This window comes from Sphaeramia orbicularis, chromosome 24, assembly GCF_902148855.1.
Source record: "Sphaeramia orbicularis chromosome 24, fSphaOr1.1, whole genome shotgun sequence".
NCBI classification, from domain to species: Eukaryota; Metazoa; Chordata; class Actinopteri; order Kurtiformes; family Apogonidae; genus Sphaeramia; species Sphaeramia orbicularis.
Window position 1 is genome coordinate 31,410,186 of NC_043979.1, and position 20,401 is coordinate 31,430,586.

The 20,401-nt window shown below is 35.5% G+C and overlaps 1 protein-coding gene across 1 annotated transcript; it reads right to left on the minus strand.

Annotated features, from left to right (window-relative positions):
- Positions 1–1,232: 1,232 nt before the first annotated feature.
- On the minus strand, positions 1,233–19,724 carry LOC115415661 (interleukin-31 receptor subunit alpha-like). Its single transcript, XM_030129328.1, has 16 exons — positions 19,480–19,724; positions 17,716–17,988; positions 16,395–16,527; positions 16,121–16,305; positions 15,906–16,018; positions 14,653–14,676; positions 13,668–13,809; positions 9,235–9,317; positions 8,927–9,143; positions 6,549–6,710; positions 4,776–4,877; positions 4,514–4,657; positions 4,280–4,420; positions 2,682–2,766; positions 2,499–2,580; positions 1,233–2,127 (listed from the first exon to the last, which is right to left on the minus strand). The coding sequence occupies exons 1-16, from the start codon at positions 19,532–19,534 to the stop codon at positions 1,723–1,725; spliced, it is 2,346 nt and encodes a 781-aa protein (XP_029985188.1). The 5' UTR covers positions 19,535–19,724; the 3' UTR covers positions 1,233–1,722.
- Between the last annotated feature and the right edge of the window lie 677 nt (positions 19,725–20,401).

A 20,401-nucleotide genomic window follows, 5' to 3' on the forward strand; every position in this document is an offset into this window, starting at 1 on the left:
TGGACACCCTTAAATTTTACATAATCTCAAATAATATCATGAAAAATGGGCTGAAAAATCCTTTTTGTGTCTCAGAAGGTGTGGCTGGATCAGACAGATGCAAATAAATGCAAGTTGTTATTATCATTTTTTTATTAACATGAAAAAAAAATGGCAAAACTAAATTCTGACCTAAATGGAGCAGTGCATGAGCAGAACCATGTTGTTTACAGAATGGCACAATACTTGGCAGAGTTCATTGACTTAAGAGTAATTCTTTATGCAATATATCACAAATGCATCAGATGTCCAAAAACCTTTTTCCACCACTGTATAAGAAAAATCACATGTACAATAGAAACAACAAACAGTGTCAAATAGAACTGCAAAACTGGGGACTGCTTATCGTCTAGCACAGTGTTTTTCAACCTTGGGGTCGGGACCCCACGTGGGGTTACCTGGAATTCAAATGGGGTCGTCTGAAATTTCTAGTAATTGCTAAAAAAATAAAAAATAAATGAAAAATAAAAAAAACTTACTAAGAAAAAAAATATATGGTGAGTTGAGAGAAACAATCACAGTAAAAGACACGACAAACTGTGAAGCTGAAGCTGCAGCTCTTTCATAATTCATAGTTTGAGTTATTGTTTTTTCAGTGATAATTATCAGCCTTGTAAATCCAAGCTGGACTGACTGCACATATCCTGACCAAAGAAAATAAAATTCTCACTTTGTGCAGTAATCTACACCTGACTTTTCTGCCTCCGTCCATAATAATATACATTAGTCTAAATGTCATCTTAAAATTAACGTTTATTTACAACATAGTATAGCAAACTATTACATGATCAAAAACAAATGAATTTTAGCCAAAAAACAGAAAAGTCTCTGTTTTGAATGTCTGGGGTTGCCAGAATTTTGTGATTTTGAAATGGGATCATGAGCCAAAAAAGGTTGGGAACCACTGGTCTAGCACTTCAAATCACATCTGGTTCAATTTTTTATATGGGATACAGTACAAAGAGAATGTTTTCATATGCATCTGTTTGCCAGACTGTCTGCAGGTTAACTCATTTCATGCCTTCTCACTACAATCCACTGTTCAATAATACTTCAAAATACCTGCAAATAAATGTGAAAAGCACACGATATTTATCTTCTTGTATTGATTTTCTGTAAACAGTATCTTCAGTGTCTATATCATTTTTTAAAGACTGTATTTAAAAGACAAACTGCAAAGATGAACGGCTCCACATTGTTAAGCAGTTTATTATTTTAACAAATCCATATCTTAAATGTAACAGAGAACATACAAAATGAGAACCGTGTTTCAATACATAAGATAGCTAATACGATGATGGTTATAATAGCTCATATTTCGGTAATAGTCAGCAAGCAGCAGATGGCAAATCCTAGCTTTATAATACAAAATGTATATTTACTTGTTTTGTCACAGGACTTTAATTACCCAATATCATGTGGTGGTCCTTGACTTATATACTGTACACATACCATCACAAATCTTTACTTCTGATTTACAGTAATTACTGGCTATGCTTAATACAGTCCGAATCAGGAAAATGCTCTAGTTTCATAGAAGTCTTCAAATACAGTATGCAGCGTTATCCTGTATGAGTTAACTTCAGAAAGTATGAGTTAAGTTGAAAATGAAAACACTGCTGCTTCAGTCATAGTTGAATGGATTGACTTAACATTTTCACGTGCAGCAGGTTTCCACTTGACTCATCTGCGTTGTTCAAACATGTCCAGAGTTACATAAACCGTTTGCGGCTTCATCGGAAGCAGACGTTGCCTACTGGTCTTAGTGGCAGAAATTTCTACTGCGTTCTGGCTCCGATATGGGTTGAAAGGACTGCCCTCTACAGGTAACAGGGCTGTGTTTTCCCCAGGAGAGGATGGCTGTGGGGTCTCTGCGGTGTCAGCTTGTGTTTCGCACTGTGGGTCTGAGGCAGCAACTGAGCCTGGATCAGTGATATCCTCTGTCTGGTTACTAACTGGATTAACGTTTGGATTACATTCGGTGGTAGCTGGAGGGGGAGGAGTGGGAGTTTCCAGAGGTTCCTCAGTGTAAACTCTTTCACAGATGCTTTCAGATGGGTTACTGAATGGATAAAGGGCACACGTTCCCTGTGGATAAATCAAACACCCACACATACAGAATAAACATGAAACATGTTTTCAAGCTTTTCAAAACTTAAGTTAAGGTCACTGAATATGGTCAAATTTTAACTCTATTATGAGACTACACGTTTCATTTACTTCTTTTTTTTGGTCAAATTTTACTTTCATTTCTTTTCTTGAGATGATGCATAGCCTATCATATTCCCACATGGAGATTAATCATGTTTATGTCTACTTGCATCTGGTATCTACACCACTTTGTTCAAATGTTTCTTGATTTCAGCCCGGTGGGATATGACAAACCACAGCAAAAGATAAAAACAAGTACTTTCTCAAGCCACACATTTCCTCATATGGTTTTAAAACAGTGTACTGACTTTTTGGGTGCCTGTAGATGGCCACAGTGCAACAGAACTGAGGCCAGGGTTGGGCACTGGCTTCTCGTTGAATTTCTTCCACCTAGAAAAGCAGAATATTATGATTAATATAATTTACAAGCATCTTCATAAATTTCAACCAGCATTTCACAAAAGAAGTGACAAAACAAGGATGCAACTTACTGAATTCCACAGCATAAACCAAGAGATAATATGAGGATGATAATGATACTTCCAGATATACTGAGGACTATGATCAGCCCGGGATCTACAAAAAAAAAAAAAAAAAATTACAACAATAACAATAACTCGTCGTAGCAAGACCATAATGATTCACATACCTGACACGCACAAATCAATGTAATGTGATTCTAGTTTATAATAACAGTTTCTTTTCTCTTTCAATAACTAAAAACACATAAATATATCATAATAATATATTTAAGCACATACTGGATATAGAACCTGGCTTGTTTTTACACAGATTTACTGTTTGTCTCCTTTTTTACTTAGAGCTGCTCTTTTGGCCAAGGTCTTCACGCATTAGAGCTTTGCTTATTGTTGCTTTAACAAGAAAAAATGTTGACTGTTGACCGTGAAAAAACAGCAGGACTGTTTTGTGACCTTCGCTGATTACCACAGAGAACTGCGGGTACGAACCAAAGGGAAGACGCTGTTGTCAAAGTCCTGTTGCTTCAGGTGGTTAAAATATTGGCAACAGTGAGAGGAGCTTCTCTCAGCAGTTGCTTTGAGTTGAACGTTGGCCTGGTTGGACAACGACAGCTGCTGAGAGTGTTTCAGACAGGTTTACGGTCTTCCTAAACAGGTGTGGTGTGTCATTTTAAAAGACTGAAAAGAACTAAGAGTGGGAATAAGTTTGCATTTATTATTCCAAGCTTTTTAAGTGATAAGCACTAACAGCACCACAGCATTCACTGATTCCTGAGGGTAATGCTAATGATGCTGATGCTGTTGGGTCTTCACTCACCAGTTCTGTAGGACTGTGTTTTAGGTGGTTGGTGTTAAAACAACACATATAATAATGCATTTATAGACTATTGGTGTTGGGTAGGTTACTTTTGACATGTAAGAGGCTGCAGAACCACACTATAATGTAATGTCCAAGCTGTGATATATGGCCAAAAATGTTACCAGGATGAAAAATTTTATATTATCAAGTATCATAATAAATGTCAAATCACTACTTTGCATTTTAATGAATTATTTTTGGTTATGAGGTGAAACATATGGTAATGTGTAATTTATAACCATGCTTTTTAACCAGAACATGACCACACAATAGTCAAACAGTGACCATTCAAAACAGTTCTAATCAAAATTTTTTTCAACATCCAAATACACAGCAGTAAATTAACATTTTGCATTCCATTTGGCAGCATAAATAAAAGCCTAAAAAACAAAAGCAGGTACACTGTAATAACAGTAACTGTTATGTCACAGTAATGTAAGTATGTTCTCCATTAAAGTAATGTTATATATGATGATGTTGTGATTACTGTTCTAACAAACATATTAAACCAGAGAATAAAGTTGAAATGTCCTAACACATGAGTTGTAACACATGGTGACTGTCAACCGTTCCATTGCTTGTCTGCCATTGAGCAATCCTGCTGTTTGACAGAAAAGCAAAGTTATGTGCGTAGTTTTCGATAAAAACCCACATAACTCCTCAACGGCTGTGGTTGTCCTCACACAACATGAGAGACAATGTAGATGCAGACATTTTAAAACAGTCTTGTGTAAGTGCATAGACAACTTACCAAATCTTTTGGTTTCAAAGAGCCGTTCGTTGCTTGTGGTAGTTCCGGTGGGACCCGTAGCTTTGACTTGCACTCTGTACTGAGTGTTTGGATCTAGATTTTTCAAAACAATGCTCTCCCTTGCGCTGTCTACAGTTACATCTAGGAAACAAACCGTCATAGAATATCTTTAAAGCAACACTGAAGAAAAAAAACATCATTAAAAAATATGTTCTCAGTCTGTGGTGGACTTACTAAACTCTGGTACAAGCTGCGTCCCGTAGAAGATTGTGTAATTGACAACAACCCCACTGCACACCTCCTGTGACTTTATATTCCAGCTCACCTGGGCACTTCTGTCATAGGTCTGAACAGTAGTGATAGTAACATTCCCTGGATCTGCCAAGAACATGTTTTGAAGATCAGATTGGTAGAACATTTTATCTGATTTCTTCAGAATTAAAAAAACAAACAAAAAAAAAGTCAAAAAAAAAATAAAAAATACAGAAATATGTACCTCCTACTCTGGAGCAGATCTGAGAAACTTGTGTGCCATGACCGATCTTATCTGCAAAGAGTGGAGTTACCGTCATATTGTACGGCGTCTTATCCAGGAGGTCTGGAAAAAACACAAAGAGCTGTTATCAGGGTTTCTGCAGGTATCAGCAAATCTAAGTTAATGCTTTTTAATGCCACTTTAAACAAACTGAATGCCCATGTCCAACTGCAGATACAGTTTTATATATAGTTTTATGACCGTTTACCGTCGACAGCTTTTACCCAGGTTCTAAATAGTTCCTCCTTCAATCACTTCTGCTGAAACTTGCATTTTCCCATTTTTCCAACATTTACTAATATTCCCTCCATTCTTTTGCTATGGCATGAGCACGATCACAGCACGTTGCATTCCAAGCATCCGGTGTTGTGACTTCATGCATCAGCCATAAACAATAGCAAATTAAAGGGTTCTGCCTGTCAATCCTCACGCTATACTTCCAATCAAAATTATTAAATCTTTATATAATCAAAATAAATCGTGAATAACAATGCTTTTTTTCCATCAAGTGTATTTAATTTTTTAATGCCTCTGGACATCAAATTTAATGCTTTTTAATGCCATTTAAGGCCTTAATTATTATAAAATCTATTTAATGACTTTTAATGCTAACGCAGAAACCCTGTGTTATGAAACAACAACTTATGCAGCATAGGGTATATCAAAATGTATTGCAGTGGTTGGGCTTTCCCTGTTTTCTATTGGTGCTTCTTGTTTTTTTCCTTTGTTTGCAGGAACTAGTAGAACATCTTTCTGCGTTATAGTTCTCAAAAAATCCACTTTATCCACATCATCTCCAATAATAAGTGCCTTCTGTCTAATGCATAATAGAGCAGCTTTTAAAAGCTCATTTCCACCAGTATGTCCATTAACAGATGACTGAGATGACAAACGATAAGGAAGAAATAGCGTTGGTAAACGAAGACACTGAGTTATGTCCAGTCTGCATGCATTTGATGACGACTTAAGTTCTTCCACATCTATTTCGACCTCCACTATCGAGCAATGTTTTGTATTTGAAGACCCTGTTACTACAGGGTGGGGAAGCAAAATTTACAATATTTTGAGGCAGGGATTGAAAGACAGTGTATGACCAGTTAGTTTATTGAAAGTCATGAGAATTTATTTGCCACAAGAAAATCTATATAATAGAAAATGTTTTTATTCTATGTGTCCTCCTTCTTTCTCAATAACTGCCTTCACACACTTCCTGAAACTTGCGCAAGTGTTCCTCAAGTATTCGGGTGACAACTTCTCCCATTCTTCTTTAATAGTATCTTCCAGACTTTCTCGTAATAGTTTTGCTCATAGTCATTCTCTTCTTTCCATTATAAACAGTCTTTATGGACACTCCAACTATTTTTGAAATCTCCTTTGGTGTGACGAGTGCATTCAGCAAATCACACACTCTTTGACGTTTGTTTTCCTGATTACTCATATGGGCAAAAGTTTCTGAAAAGGTATGGATAATAGTGTTAGGTATGATTATGACATCAATATATGTTTGGTTTCAAAACAACTGACGTAGTGCCTGCTGAGAAAAAACAACTAAATGTTCATTGTAAATTTTGCTTCCCCACCCTGTACAAGTACTGAAGTCACATTTTTGGACAATTCAAGTTGAGCATATACACATGTTGTATTTGTTTAGCTAAGTCCACCCTATAAATATTTTTGAACAGATTTTTTGGGGTTTTTTTAGCACCAGGGACTTCATTTGTTCTCTTAATTTACCAAATAGTGTTGCGTTGGAGAATTTGCTCTCCTTCCAGTGGTAATCATTCCCATCATGGGTCCAGTGAATCATGTAGCCAGTAACATCTGGAACAGACCTCCACATGACCAGAAAACTGCGATTAAGATTAAAGGTCTGAATGTCGGTAACTTGAGGAAAGCCTGCCAAAGTAAAGACAACATGTCAAGAAGCAAATAGTTAGAAAATAAATCATCAACATTAACCCATAAAGACCCAAACATACATTGGCGACCAAAACCATTTACTGATGTATAATGTTTAATACCTATTGATCCACTAATCCTATCAATACATGCAAATAATTGGTGTAAAATGCAGTTTGTCATCTTTTCATAGTCATCAGATATGACCCATTTGGACGTCTAGAGGCTCCATCATCTTCTACAACAGGGATTCACCAGTAAAACCCATGGAGTTGGATCAATGACAGTGGATGAAGACATTTGGTTTATGTTCAGTTAATGACAGATTTGCTGGAAAAGTCAATTTTTCTTCCTTTTTCTCTGTTTCTGACACAATAACCCTCAACTTTGATCTGAAGTTTTTATAAGCATCTACATGATCAGTGAATTAAATATAGGGAAATACATGATTTTCAATGAAAAATGGCAAAATACAGAGGATAATATTATAATAAATAGTGATAAATCACTTAAGAATGGCCAAATAAAGACCAAGGCTGAATCCCAATTCACCCCTTACCCCTCCGTTTTGCGCGTATATGTGAATAGGAGTGTGTATTGGCAAGAATCTGCCTATGCAATACAAATCACAATGCTTGGATCATGATACGATACATTATGATATATCACAACATATCACAATACTGTTTAAAAGGCAGTTTTTTATTGGTTTTGTTTCTTTTTTAAAAAATTATTTCCTGGAAGAATGGAATTACACCAGAAATATGCACAAATACTAAAAACATTTTTATTTGATCACAGCAGGATCTAATGCCATATCACAAAATTTGTTAAATCTGTTAAAACTTAAATTATGTTTTACAGACATTCCAGTTTAAGATCCTGTTCAAATGTTCATATTCTATTAGTTCACAACTAACATCATAACTTTATTTTTGTGCAATCCCAACAAAGGAACTAACATTATTTAATAAAAGAGTGTTAAATAATAATAAATAAAATATAAACAAAAAAGAAAAACAAAAACGAACCTCCACAATATCTGCATTTGAATAAATACCTAAAAATATCGATACAGTACTTTTTAATATCGACACAGTATTGTGAAATGAAATATCACGATATACCGCAGAACCGATATTTTCTTACACCCCTACATGTGAAGGAGTAGTGTTGTACCGATTGTCAATTAGACAGAGGGGAGGGGCTAAGGCGGAGGGCTGTATAGTCCTCGAAATGGATATACAGGGTGACCCAAAAAAACGGGAATTTTTGAAGTGTGTATTGGCAGACATGAGCAAGTGGCAGCACTGCGAGACAGTGACCTTGAGCAAGTAAACACACCGCCATTTTAGTAACCATTGGCGGCTGTGCGAGAATTGTTCGGTAACCGTGTGATCTCAAGATTCGGTAACGTTCCCTGGCCCCCTAGATCGCCAGATTTGTCCGTTTGTGATTTTTTCTTGTGGGGCTATCTCAAGAGTAAAGTGTACACGACTCGACCAAGAACTCTGGATGAGTTAAAACAGAGAATTCAGGTTGAAATTCACAGTATCTCAGCTGAGATGTTGCAGCGGTCAACGAGGAATCTCAACAGCAGATTTCAAGAATGCATTCGTACAGGAGGACGCCATCTACAGGAAGTAATTTTTAAAAAATGAAAATTCCATCATTGTTTCTTAAATGGCATGTTTCAAGGTTTCAATTACTATGAATAAAATATTTTTCTTCCATTACTCTTGGTTTTATTGGATTGTTAAAAAGTTCCCGTTTTTTTGTGTCACCCTGTATTTCAGGACCACACTATGAACGGAGAGGTATGAGAAATTTCCCATAATTCTGTTCGAATCACTGGCAAGATGGACGTAAAGAGCCAAAAAGTGCAGCAGTGTAATGAAAGAAACACACAAAAGTACATATTTTCTTCATAAACAACTTAATCATTTGATGATTGATTTGATGACTGCTGATGATGTAACAGGTCTCGAAGGGTTGTCCCATTTCATAGGGGAGTGTTTCAACCCCTACCCCTTGCAGCTCTGTTTCAAGGGGTAGTGCTAAGTGCAAGGGCCAAGGGGGAAGGTATGAATTGGAATTGGGCCCAAAATACACTTGGGAACTGCCTAAAAAGTAGCTCTGGGTCTTTATGGGTTAAACCACCACAATGAACAATCTGTTGACGTCCATTAAAAAAAAAAATCAATAGCACTCACTCTCTGCAATAGCTGGAACATAAAACGAGCCTTGTGCCAGCACGGCGTCATCATGGAAAATTGTGAGGATTATTCTGTGCGCATGTTGATCCACAGTAATATCACAAGATGAATTTTCACATAAAGTACTTGCATAATTTACTCCATACATGGCCTCACTGGGCGGCATCAGTTTGACAGTGTAATTAAATGTGCCTTCACATCTTGACAGATTCGCCTGCAAGATACAATAAAATTAATAATTTTAATAAGTGTGTGAGTGACTTTAAGTGATGTTATATTAAAGCAGCGACGAGTGGCTGTCATACCTTCCACATGACATGAACGTTTCGGACTCCACTGTTTTCTGGTTCAGATACTGTCCTCCACAAGTGCAGGTTGACGTCCCTTTCTGTGAAAATTTACAAAATGTTTAAAACTGTATTTAAATACAAGTTTGTAGGTATGTTCCTTTTCAACTGACAGCTTTCACATTAGAGTTTTATTATCCAGTGAAAACCATGAAAATCAAATGTACTGAGTTGGAAATTTTGTGGTAAATTCAAGGAAAAAATGTTCCGGAATGGTTCGAAAAAAATCATCTTACTTCTTAAACTAAATAAACTTTTAAAAAACTGGATTATCTAGGAACATATTGGCACAAATCTGAATACATGACAAGATTTTTTAAGAGATACATGAGCTCTTAAACATGTAAACCAGTAAAGTGCAATTTACACATTAATGTAGAAGTAACATGATTCTAAAAACATCATTTCACTGCACAAATGTTGTATATGTATACTTTTCACACTTTAAGAATTGCTGCTGATAATATTTAAATAATTTTACCTTTTCATGTAATTTAGTGCTGTACTGGTGCTTTGACTTAGATAAAGGATCTGAATATATCACTAGCACTGAAAATATGCCTATTTGAACACTCACACCTTTAATTATCCAAGAGCTAGTGTTATCCATACAAAATAGACTTTTTTCACTGTGGATACGTGGGCTGGTTTAGGCATAAAAACACATGTGTAATAGTTATGAATAAAATGTGATGCTTCCCTTTTACAGGTATCAGATTTAGGTGTGTGAAATACTTGCTTCAGTTCACTACTACTGCTACTACTACTACTACTGCTATTACTACTACTACTACTACTATTACTACTACTACTACCACCACTACAATTACTATTACTAGTACTACTACTACCACCACTACTATTACTACTACTACCACCACTACAATTACTATTGCTATTACTACTACTACTACTACTACTACTACTACCACCACCACTACAATTACTATTACTATTACTACTATTACTACTACTACTACTACTACTACCACCACTACAATGACTACTACTTCCACCGCTACAATTACTACTACTATTACTACTACTTCCACCACTACTATTACTACTACTATTACTGTTACTACCACTACGACTACTAATACTACTACTACCACTACTACTACTACTACTACTACTACTACTACTACTATTACTACCACTACGACTACTATTATGACTACTACTTCTGCGACTACTACTGCTATTGCTACGACTATTACTACTGCTACCACTACTATTGCCATTACTATTACTACTACTACTACTACTACTACGACTACCACTACTACTACTACTACCACCATTACTATTACTACTACTACTACTACTACTACTACTACTACCACTACGACTATTACCACTACTACTACTATTACTACTACTACCACTACTACTACTACTACTACTACTATTACAACGACTACTACTACTGCTACCACTACTATTACCATTATTATTACTACTACTATTACTACTACTATTACTACTACTACCACCACTACAATTACTATTACTACTACTACTACTACTATTACTACTACTATTACTACCACTATGACTACTACTACTACTACTACTACCACTACTATTACGACTACTACTACTGCTACTACTACTACTACTACGACTACTACGACTGCGACCACTACTATTACCATTACTATTACTACTACTACTACTACCATTACGATTACTACTACTAGTACTACTACTACTACTACTACTACTACCATTACTATTACTACTACTACTACTACTACTACTACTACTACTACTACTACTACTACCACCACCACTACAATTACTATTACTATTACTACTATTACTACTACTACTACTACTACTACCACCGCTACAATGACTACTACTTCCACCGCTACAATTACTACTACTATTACTACTACTTCCACCACTACTATTACTACTACTATTACTGTTACTACCACTACGACTACTAATACTACTACTACCACTACTACTACTACTACTACTACTACTACTACTACTACTACTATTACTACCACTACAACTACTATTATGACTACTACTTCTGCGACTACTACTGCTATTGCTACGACTATTACTACTGCTACCACTACTATTGCCATTACTATTACTACTACTACTACTACTACGACTACCACTACTACTACTACTACCACCATTACTATTACTACTACTACTACTACTACTACTACTACTACCACTACGACTATTACCACTACTACAACTATTACTACTACTACCACTACTACTACTACTACTACTATTACAACGACTACTACTACTGCTACCACTACTATTACCATTATTATTACTACTACTATTACTACTACTACCACCACTACAATTACTATTACTACTACTACTACTACTACTATTACTACTACTATTACTACTACTACCACTACTACTACTACGACTACTACTACTACTACTACCACTACTATTACGACTACTACTACTGCTACTACTACTACTACTACGACTACTACGACTGCTACCACTACTATTACCATTACTATTACTACTACTACTACTACTACTACTACTACTACTACTACGATTACTACTACTAGTACTACTACTACTACTATTACTATTACTACTACTACTACTACTACTACTACTACTACCATTACTATTACTACTACGACTACTACTACTACTACTACTACTACTACTACCATTACTATTACTACTACTACTACTACTAGTACTATTACTACCACTACTACTACTACTACCTCCAGTTGCTCCCTTTAAGGGTCTCTAGAGCAGATCATCTGCTTCCATCTGACCCTGTCTTCTGTATCTTGTTCTTTCACACCACCTACCTGCATGTCCTCCTTCACCACATCCATAAATCTCCTCTTTACCTCCATCTTCATCATCCCTCTATCAATATATTCACTGTCCTCAACCATCTCGGTCTGTCCCCTCTCACTTTGTCCCCAAAACCTCCAACCTGAGCTGTACCTCTGATGCGTTTGTACCTTATTCTGTCCATCCTTGTCACTCTCATTAAAAAAATCTCAACATCTTCAAGTGTGCCTCCTGCCTTTTCATCAGTGTAGCCGTCTCTAAACTGTACAACATCGCTGGTCTCACTACCATCCTGTACACCTTTCCTTTAATTCTCACAGATGCTTTTTTTTTTTTTTTTATCACACATCACTTCTGACACTCCCTGGTTCCTGACTGTTTCCCTTTCCAGTTCTCTTCTGGGAATACAAAATGGAACTATCATTATTAATATGAGTAACAGCTATGTGTTGCTTTCTTTCACATTCTCATCACAATGTTAGGTGTGGCAAGCAAACCCCTTTAACCCTATCAGGCTGCCCGCGGGCCGAAAAAATTATATTAATATTCATCTCCTATAAAAATATAATAAATCAGGGCAATGAATGTTTTTTTCAACTTTTGCTCAAAGTTCAGACCCTAATGTTAATAAAAGTACATCAAAAGTGTATTTTAGTGCAAACTTTAATGTTCAAACATGATTTTTAATCTTTGTGAGGTGAAATATACGTTATTAAAAATCACCGACACGAACAATTAATTTATGCATATCATCGTCAATCCAGCTGAAAAAAACCAGGCGAGGATAAAAAATTCCAATTTCTCTTTTAGTTTGTTACAGTTTTCACTCAGGCATAGTAATAGATACAACATTTTAAACAATGGGAATAGATTCTCTGAGGTCTCTAAATGTCCATAGACACCAAGAACATCCATATGAACCTTATTATTGTGAAGTAATTCTTCATTTACTTTGGGTATGTCTTTTTAGGTGTTTTCCCCTGAAAATATGGTCAGGGTTAAACAGGTGATACTATGGCAGTTAAATTTAGTCATTGCTTGTGACTAACACGAACACATAGTTGCAAGTTGGACGGAAAAACAAAGTATCTGTGAAAAACGAATCCCAACCTGCAAAGCTGCATGACGCACTTTTTTTTTTGCTACAAGCTGAGTCTTAAACCATTTGCACACAAGATCTAACGTGTCCTTTAGTTCAATTACTTTAGGTGATTTTCTTTCTCAAAGTAGTACTTCTAGATTCCATGTTGCGCAGGAAAAAATGCAGGTTTTTGTATTTCAAATAAATCCAAATGTAAATTTTACTGACTGTTATCGGAACTATTAGCAGCATAAATGGCTGACTCTGTGTTGTTCTTAGTTTAGACAAATATGTGGGTAGAGAAAGAAAGTGAATCCAAATGTATCTGTATTCATGATTGAGTACGATAAAATACTATGACTCATAGACTTTTACAGTAACCAGATCATTAGAACCTACCGTAACCAATTATCAAGATGGCATCATGAGTGCTAAGAGTGATTCTAAAACTGTCTAGACTATGACAGGCAAACATTGTTCTTACTTCTTAGTTTTGTCCGTACTGTCTTCTCCTGGCTCCAGTTGCTCCATGGGGCATGTTTTAAGGCACATCGGACAGAAACGTGGTAGTCCGTGCAGGATTCAACATTTTTAATGGTTATATTTAAAGCCTCAATGTCCACCACCTATGTTGAAAAAAAGAGAAAAAACAAAGTCATGTTCTACAAAAAATACTGAATGTTCACATATAGATACAAATGTTATCTATATGTGTGTGTGTATATATATATATATATATATATATATATATATATATATATTTACACACAGGGTGGGGAAGCAAAATTTACAATATTTTGAGGCAGGGATTGAAAGACAGTGTATGACCACTTAGTTTATTGAAAGTCATGAGAATTTATTTGCCACAAGAAAATCTATATAATAGAAAATGTTTTTATTCTATGTGTCCTCCTTCTTTCTCAATAACTGCCTTCACACGCTTCCTGAAACTTGCACAAGTGTTCCTCAAGTATTCGGGTGACAACTTCTCCCATTCTTCTTTAATAGTATCTTCCAGACTTTTTCGTAATAGTTTTGCTCATAGTCATTCTCTTCTTTCCATTATAAACAGTCTTTATGGACACTCCAACTATTTTTGAAATCTCCTTTGGTGTGACGAGTGCATTCAGCAAATCACACACTCTTTGACGTTTGTTTTCCTGATTACTCATATGGGCAAAAGTTTCTGAAAAGGTATGGATAATAGTGTTAGGTATGATTATGACATCAATATATGTTTGGTTTCAAAACAATTGATGTAGTGCCTGCTGAGAAAAAACAACTAAATGTTCATTGTAAATTTTGCTTCCCCACCCTGTATATGTACAAATGTATTAAAAAAATAAAATATTACTTGATCTGATTTGAGGTGACTAGCGCAAATAAAGATATTTTGTACTTTGCAAAGATCTCATAGGAGTGTTTATGCTGATGTGAGATGCTTAGGCATTTAAACCTTTATCTCTTACCTCTGGAGTCTCTTCACCAAAAGCCTGGAAGATAAATAAATCTGAATCACCATGAGAAGTTTTCAAACATATGTTAAATCAAACACTATAGATTTTATAGCTTTATCCCCCCTCTACATACAAAAAAATATTTAAAAAACTAGAAAAGCACTCGGAGAGCATCGACCTCTGCCAAGGCAGATCAGCCCTCCCCCCCGAATCACCACCAATCATTTGTTCCTTGTGCCAGTATCAACATTTCCTGAAAATTTCATCCAAATCTATCCATAACTTTTTGAGTTATCTTGCTAACAAACAAACAAACAAACAAAACATAATCTCCGCTGTTCCTTGAGAAAAAAAAAACAGAAGAAAGGGAATGATCTGCCTGTGGTCTTTCTCTATATTGAACCTTCCCTAAGTAATCATTATTTAGTGTTTTATCCTCTGTGTTTTTAGTGAAAATCAGGTGTTTTCCTATGTTTGATTTACTGACCATAAGGATGTTCATAAAAGCTAAGAGTAAATTCAAACGTTACTATATCAAAACAGACAAAACTTAAGAAAAGATGACTTTTTCAGCAAAATATATCATTAACTGAATGGCAGAACAAGCATCTACAACCACTGCCATTTCTCAAAATGCATAAGTTTGGCTGGCGAATCAATCAATGTTGCAGAGTACGATGATGTTTCTGCCTTCACTATAGATCCTCTCAACATTAAAATAAGAAAATAATATCTGATGCTGCTGACAACATTTAATTTCACCTGTATTATTTCAGTGTATTTATAGGATTAGTGGTTTTTAAGTTTTTAAGCATTTTAGATCAGTAGATGCTTTTGGTCGCAGCAGTTGTTTAGGTCTTTGAAGGTTAAATAAAAGTGTTAGGTCTTGCTGCACCAGCACATAAAACTTAATTCAGACCAGAAAAGTAGACTTAACATCATCTGCTGTTTTAATATTACCACTACTGTGCATGTTAGGGAAATTGTTTGCACTTTGACTTGGGAACCTCTGTACTCAGTGCACAATGAAGCAGGAAATCCTTCAAAAAAGGAAGGAAATACACAACTGTATTAAAACCTCTAATGCCACCACTAATATTGTTTAATACAGCGTTCTTATCCATGTGCAGCAGGTGATATCGCCCACAGACACACCAAAAAGCACACCCACAGTATGCACCACATTCTATTTTACTATTTTACTTGATAAGTAACTGACACCACACTCTTCTACATGATAGTATATAATGACACACAGGACGTACCTTTCTGTATTTGACTTGACATGGACCCAATTCTCCTCTTTCTAACTGGTTCCACTTAACTAACAGATGATCAGAGAAAGCAGTCACATGCACCTTCCGTGGAATAATTTTCACTGGAGAAATATAATCATAATAGCACATTAATAGCAGGAATGTGCATCAAATGTTATTAAGAAATATGCAATCATCTGCACAATCTACTCTATGTTACTTACATATGTGTAGAGGATCAAAATTATAGGGGTCAGACTCCGCTTGCCAAGCAGTAGTTTCAGCACGTACAATGACAGTGCTGCTCTCTAAAAGGGATATGTTTTTATCGACACCATTTACATACTTGGTTGTGCAGTTTGTTGCATGTGATTCACAAAGTTTTTTCTGTTCACTGTCAGGTGAGATCCTAAAAGAAAAACAGATTGAATTAGATACATGAGTCAACAAGGTAAATGTAAAAACAATGCATGTATGAAGAAAATGCACAGAACTCACAGAAGTACAGTGTAGTTTATTTTCAGTGAAGAATTACTATGATGTTCCCAGCTGCAGGTAAATTTGTCTGGTAAACCTTGCAATGTCCGATAGTTTTCTGAATGCAAGATGCACGATAATTTGCGGGGTCTTGCTACAAAAGAAGCATATCAGCATTTTTAGGTTAGGCAAGGCAAGGCAGGTTTAGTTGTATGGCACATTTCATATGTGCGTACTTTATATAAAACATTAAAAGCATTACAGCAAAGCATGAAAGAAAAGGCCATTTAAAAATAAAAGAAAATCAAAACAAGCTCAAATAGAATAAGACATAAGAATAAGAGCAGGAAAAATGCCATAAATAAAAGTTATAGAGATGTAAAGAAAATTAACAATTTTTAGTTTTTAATGAGCGTCAAATAGAAAAGTCTTCCATAATCTGAGCCAATGGCATCTGAACTAGAGTCGCGGAAAAAGTTATTAGACCACCAAAAGTCATCAAAAACAATGGTTATGAAATCAAGTACTAACTCCTGTGTGTATCATGTGACTAAAACAGACAAAAAAGAAAACATGGAATGCCTAAAAGCACTGTTCTTGTCAGTACAATGCCATAGCTACTGACGGAAGAACTGAAGTGATTTTGGTTTTTATCAAGAAAACCATGGATAATGGCTAGATATCAGCTATGAAATTAAACTCTTATGAGCTATTTTTTGTTGTTATCATTATATTTACCCTAATAAATGTACCTATAGCTGTACCAGGCATTAAAATGAACAAGAAATTTAAGAAAACAAGGGTGGTCTGATAATTTTTTCCACAACTGTAGATGTTGAATAGCAGAGGCCCAAAAATGGAACCTTGAGGGACTCCATAGGTCATTTTTGCTTGCATAGATTTGTAGATACCTATACATAAAAAAATAGTCTCTGTCTTTTGAATAGGACTTGAACCAGTTAAGCACTATGCCAGAGTCCCATCCAGTTTTTTCAGCCAACCTACTAATATGTTACTGTAGACTCTGTCAAAAGCAGGACTGATATCCAATAATACCAAGACTGAAATTTTGCCATTATCTGAGCTCATACAGATGTCACTGAAGACCTTAACAAGAGCTGTTTGAGTGCTGTGGTGTGACTGAAAACTTGATTCGAAAACATCAAAACAGTTGTTTGGTGTCAGGAAGTTAAACTGTAAACTGAAAGACAGCTTTTTCAATGATTTTTACTGAGAAATGGAGAGTTTGATAAAGGCATATAATTGGTCATTAGCTCATTTTTTGCAGGTATCTACCAGTTAGAATGTCAGACAGTACCAAGAAGAAAAAAGAGCTTCTTACTGAATGTTCTGATGGTAGTCCCTCTGAGGACTTGCTGATTATTGACACTATGGCATAGCAGTGTAGCTCTTTCGTAATTAAAGTTCCTGAGTTGTAGGACTGTATCTGAGGAGTTTTCAATCCGCTGTGACAAGCTCCCATCAACAAGTTTATCATTCAGTGTCCAGAAGACTTCCCCAGGGACACAAGAACTCCGGCACACTATGGTAGCGTTGGATCCCACGGCAATGTATGGATCTTTTGGCACAATGCTGCAGATGTTGTCAAGCCAGCCTGCAGGAAAATGCACATTGAAGAATAAATCAATCTCACTCTCTCTGAAATTTCTGATTTCAGATTTGGAGTTAGAATGCCAGATGTCGTCAAGACCAGATTTTATTTACTGCAGCAGCAGATGAACAGTGACACTGAGAACCAGAGCTATTTTTGCTGTTTAGAGGATGCATATGAATCACCAATCAATTGAATAACTAATCAATTTTAAGTAATTCATCAAAAACTAAAGGACTTTCGACTGAACACACTGAACTAGGTCAATGCCAAAAGCATAGTTACCTATTATTAACTCGTCAACCTACTAGTCATTAATGTCATCATTAATCATTAATTTAATAATATTGCTCATATCTTTTCAGTCATCAAGAAGGGTAAGTGTTTCTAATTATTATGTTATACATTAAACTTAGTTTAATGTATCACTTAATTTAAGTGATACATTAAACTAATTTCTTTTAAGGAGTTTCTTTTCTTTTCTCTTTTTTCTTTCGAGACGTTGGATCAGAATGTGATTCCTTAAAGACTCATTCATTTAATGCTTTGTTTATACTTTTACCAGATGCCTTTTTTTTTTAAATGTGCTAAAACATGCATGTGACTAAGTAACTCTACATTGATATAACTAGACTACAAGTAAAATGCCTCCAGAATAAATGCAGGAAAACATACCAAGTTTGAGTCACTAGTAAAGAAAAATTACACGAAAAATGCTGGTTGGATGTGATTTCCAAAGATACAGTTTTGGGCCAAAATGTGAAATGCTGAGAATTAATGACAGAATGGGTTTTACTTGAAAGGAATGTTTGTCTCAGAGCTACCAAATGTACTTCAAAACACTGTCTGCACATTACAATGCATTCAATTTTCAGGTTCTTTCTAGTGGGAGATTTATAAATCTATTGTATAAATGTACATAAACCAAAATATATGTGCAGATAATAATCATAAAAATATATATATATATATACAGTATATATATATATATATATATATCTATATACACACTATATATATATACTACATATATATATGTAAACCAGTGTAGATGGTCATTCAGAATACTTACTGAATTACATGTACTGCATTCAGTCTTTACATTGCCATCATTCTAGATCGAAACCTTTTCCTGTAAATTGGGTGACATGACACTTGTGCTCCTTTGATTCTAAGACCTCAAAATGTTTTCTCTGCTTTAAGGTATTAAAACAATATCATTACATATGCATAATGTTTTAAATATCTGAATAAAGCATACAATGCATGGTTTTTGAAGGTCTAATTTGTGGTTATGCCATATGAAGTATTCTTAAAATATAAGATGAGATCTGAGGCATAGTAAAGGACACCAGCCTCTTCAACATTCTTTAGAATTCTATGTAAACAATAATGCTGAAATGAAAGTACAACTAAACAAGCTCTTCTCAGAACACTGTAATGAAACCAAGTTTTACTCATCACAATAAATATCAAATAAAACAGTGTACTTACCAACACCAAAAGAAGAAAACAGGATCAGAATGAACAGGATTAGACATGAATACATCGTTTAAGCCTCAAACCAGAGGAGAAATCTCCCTGATAAACAGACTACATGGACAGATCTTACATATCCGAGTGTGTTGATGAGAAATGTCTGTAATCTTCAGTCTGTCTGTAAACGCAGTTCCATTTTCATGTCTACATGTCCGCCAGTGTGAAGCCTGAGAGGAACTGAAGAAAACCCTGAAATAAACTGGAGCTATTGCCCAACTGGAAACACTGTGAATAAAGAGGAAGTGGAGTAACTTGTTGGATGAGACGACGACAAGCACACTTTGGTAATCTGAGTCAGTTTATTCTCTGGTGGGTTTGAAAGTACATTCTGAAGATGAAACCACTCCACATCAACAACAACTTCTGTACTTATGGACTGATCCATAATAATAGTCTGTAGAGGGTTTATTTATGAATCTCATAACTGCACAAAAAGATTCATATAAGGAGAACAGATTACACAAGCACCACTTATAAAATGATTATATATTAAAACTAAGACATATTAGCTATTTCCTAGGTAAAATGATGAAACAACAGTCTACTATTGCAATACTTTGTTCACCAGAAGAGTTCATGCAAATTTTGTGGTCACAGCCTAGAATGACAACTCTGGTGTGCACGCCTTCTTTAACAGTGATTTAACAGAGTATTTGCCTACACCCATGCCATAACTCCATCAAAAAATTATATGACTAATAACCAACCACCTACCTGTCCATGCTTCACCTGCACGTGGCATGCTAGTGCACTATTTTTGTGTTCATACAGCACCATCTAGTGGATGATGCACGCACCTACAAAGGTTATTATGTATACAATAGATATGGCATGATGCAGAACTTACTTAACCAATAGTACACAAAATATTTAATAA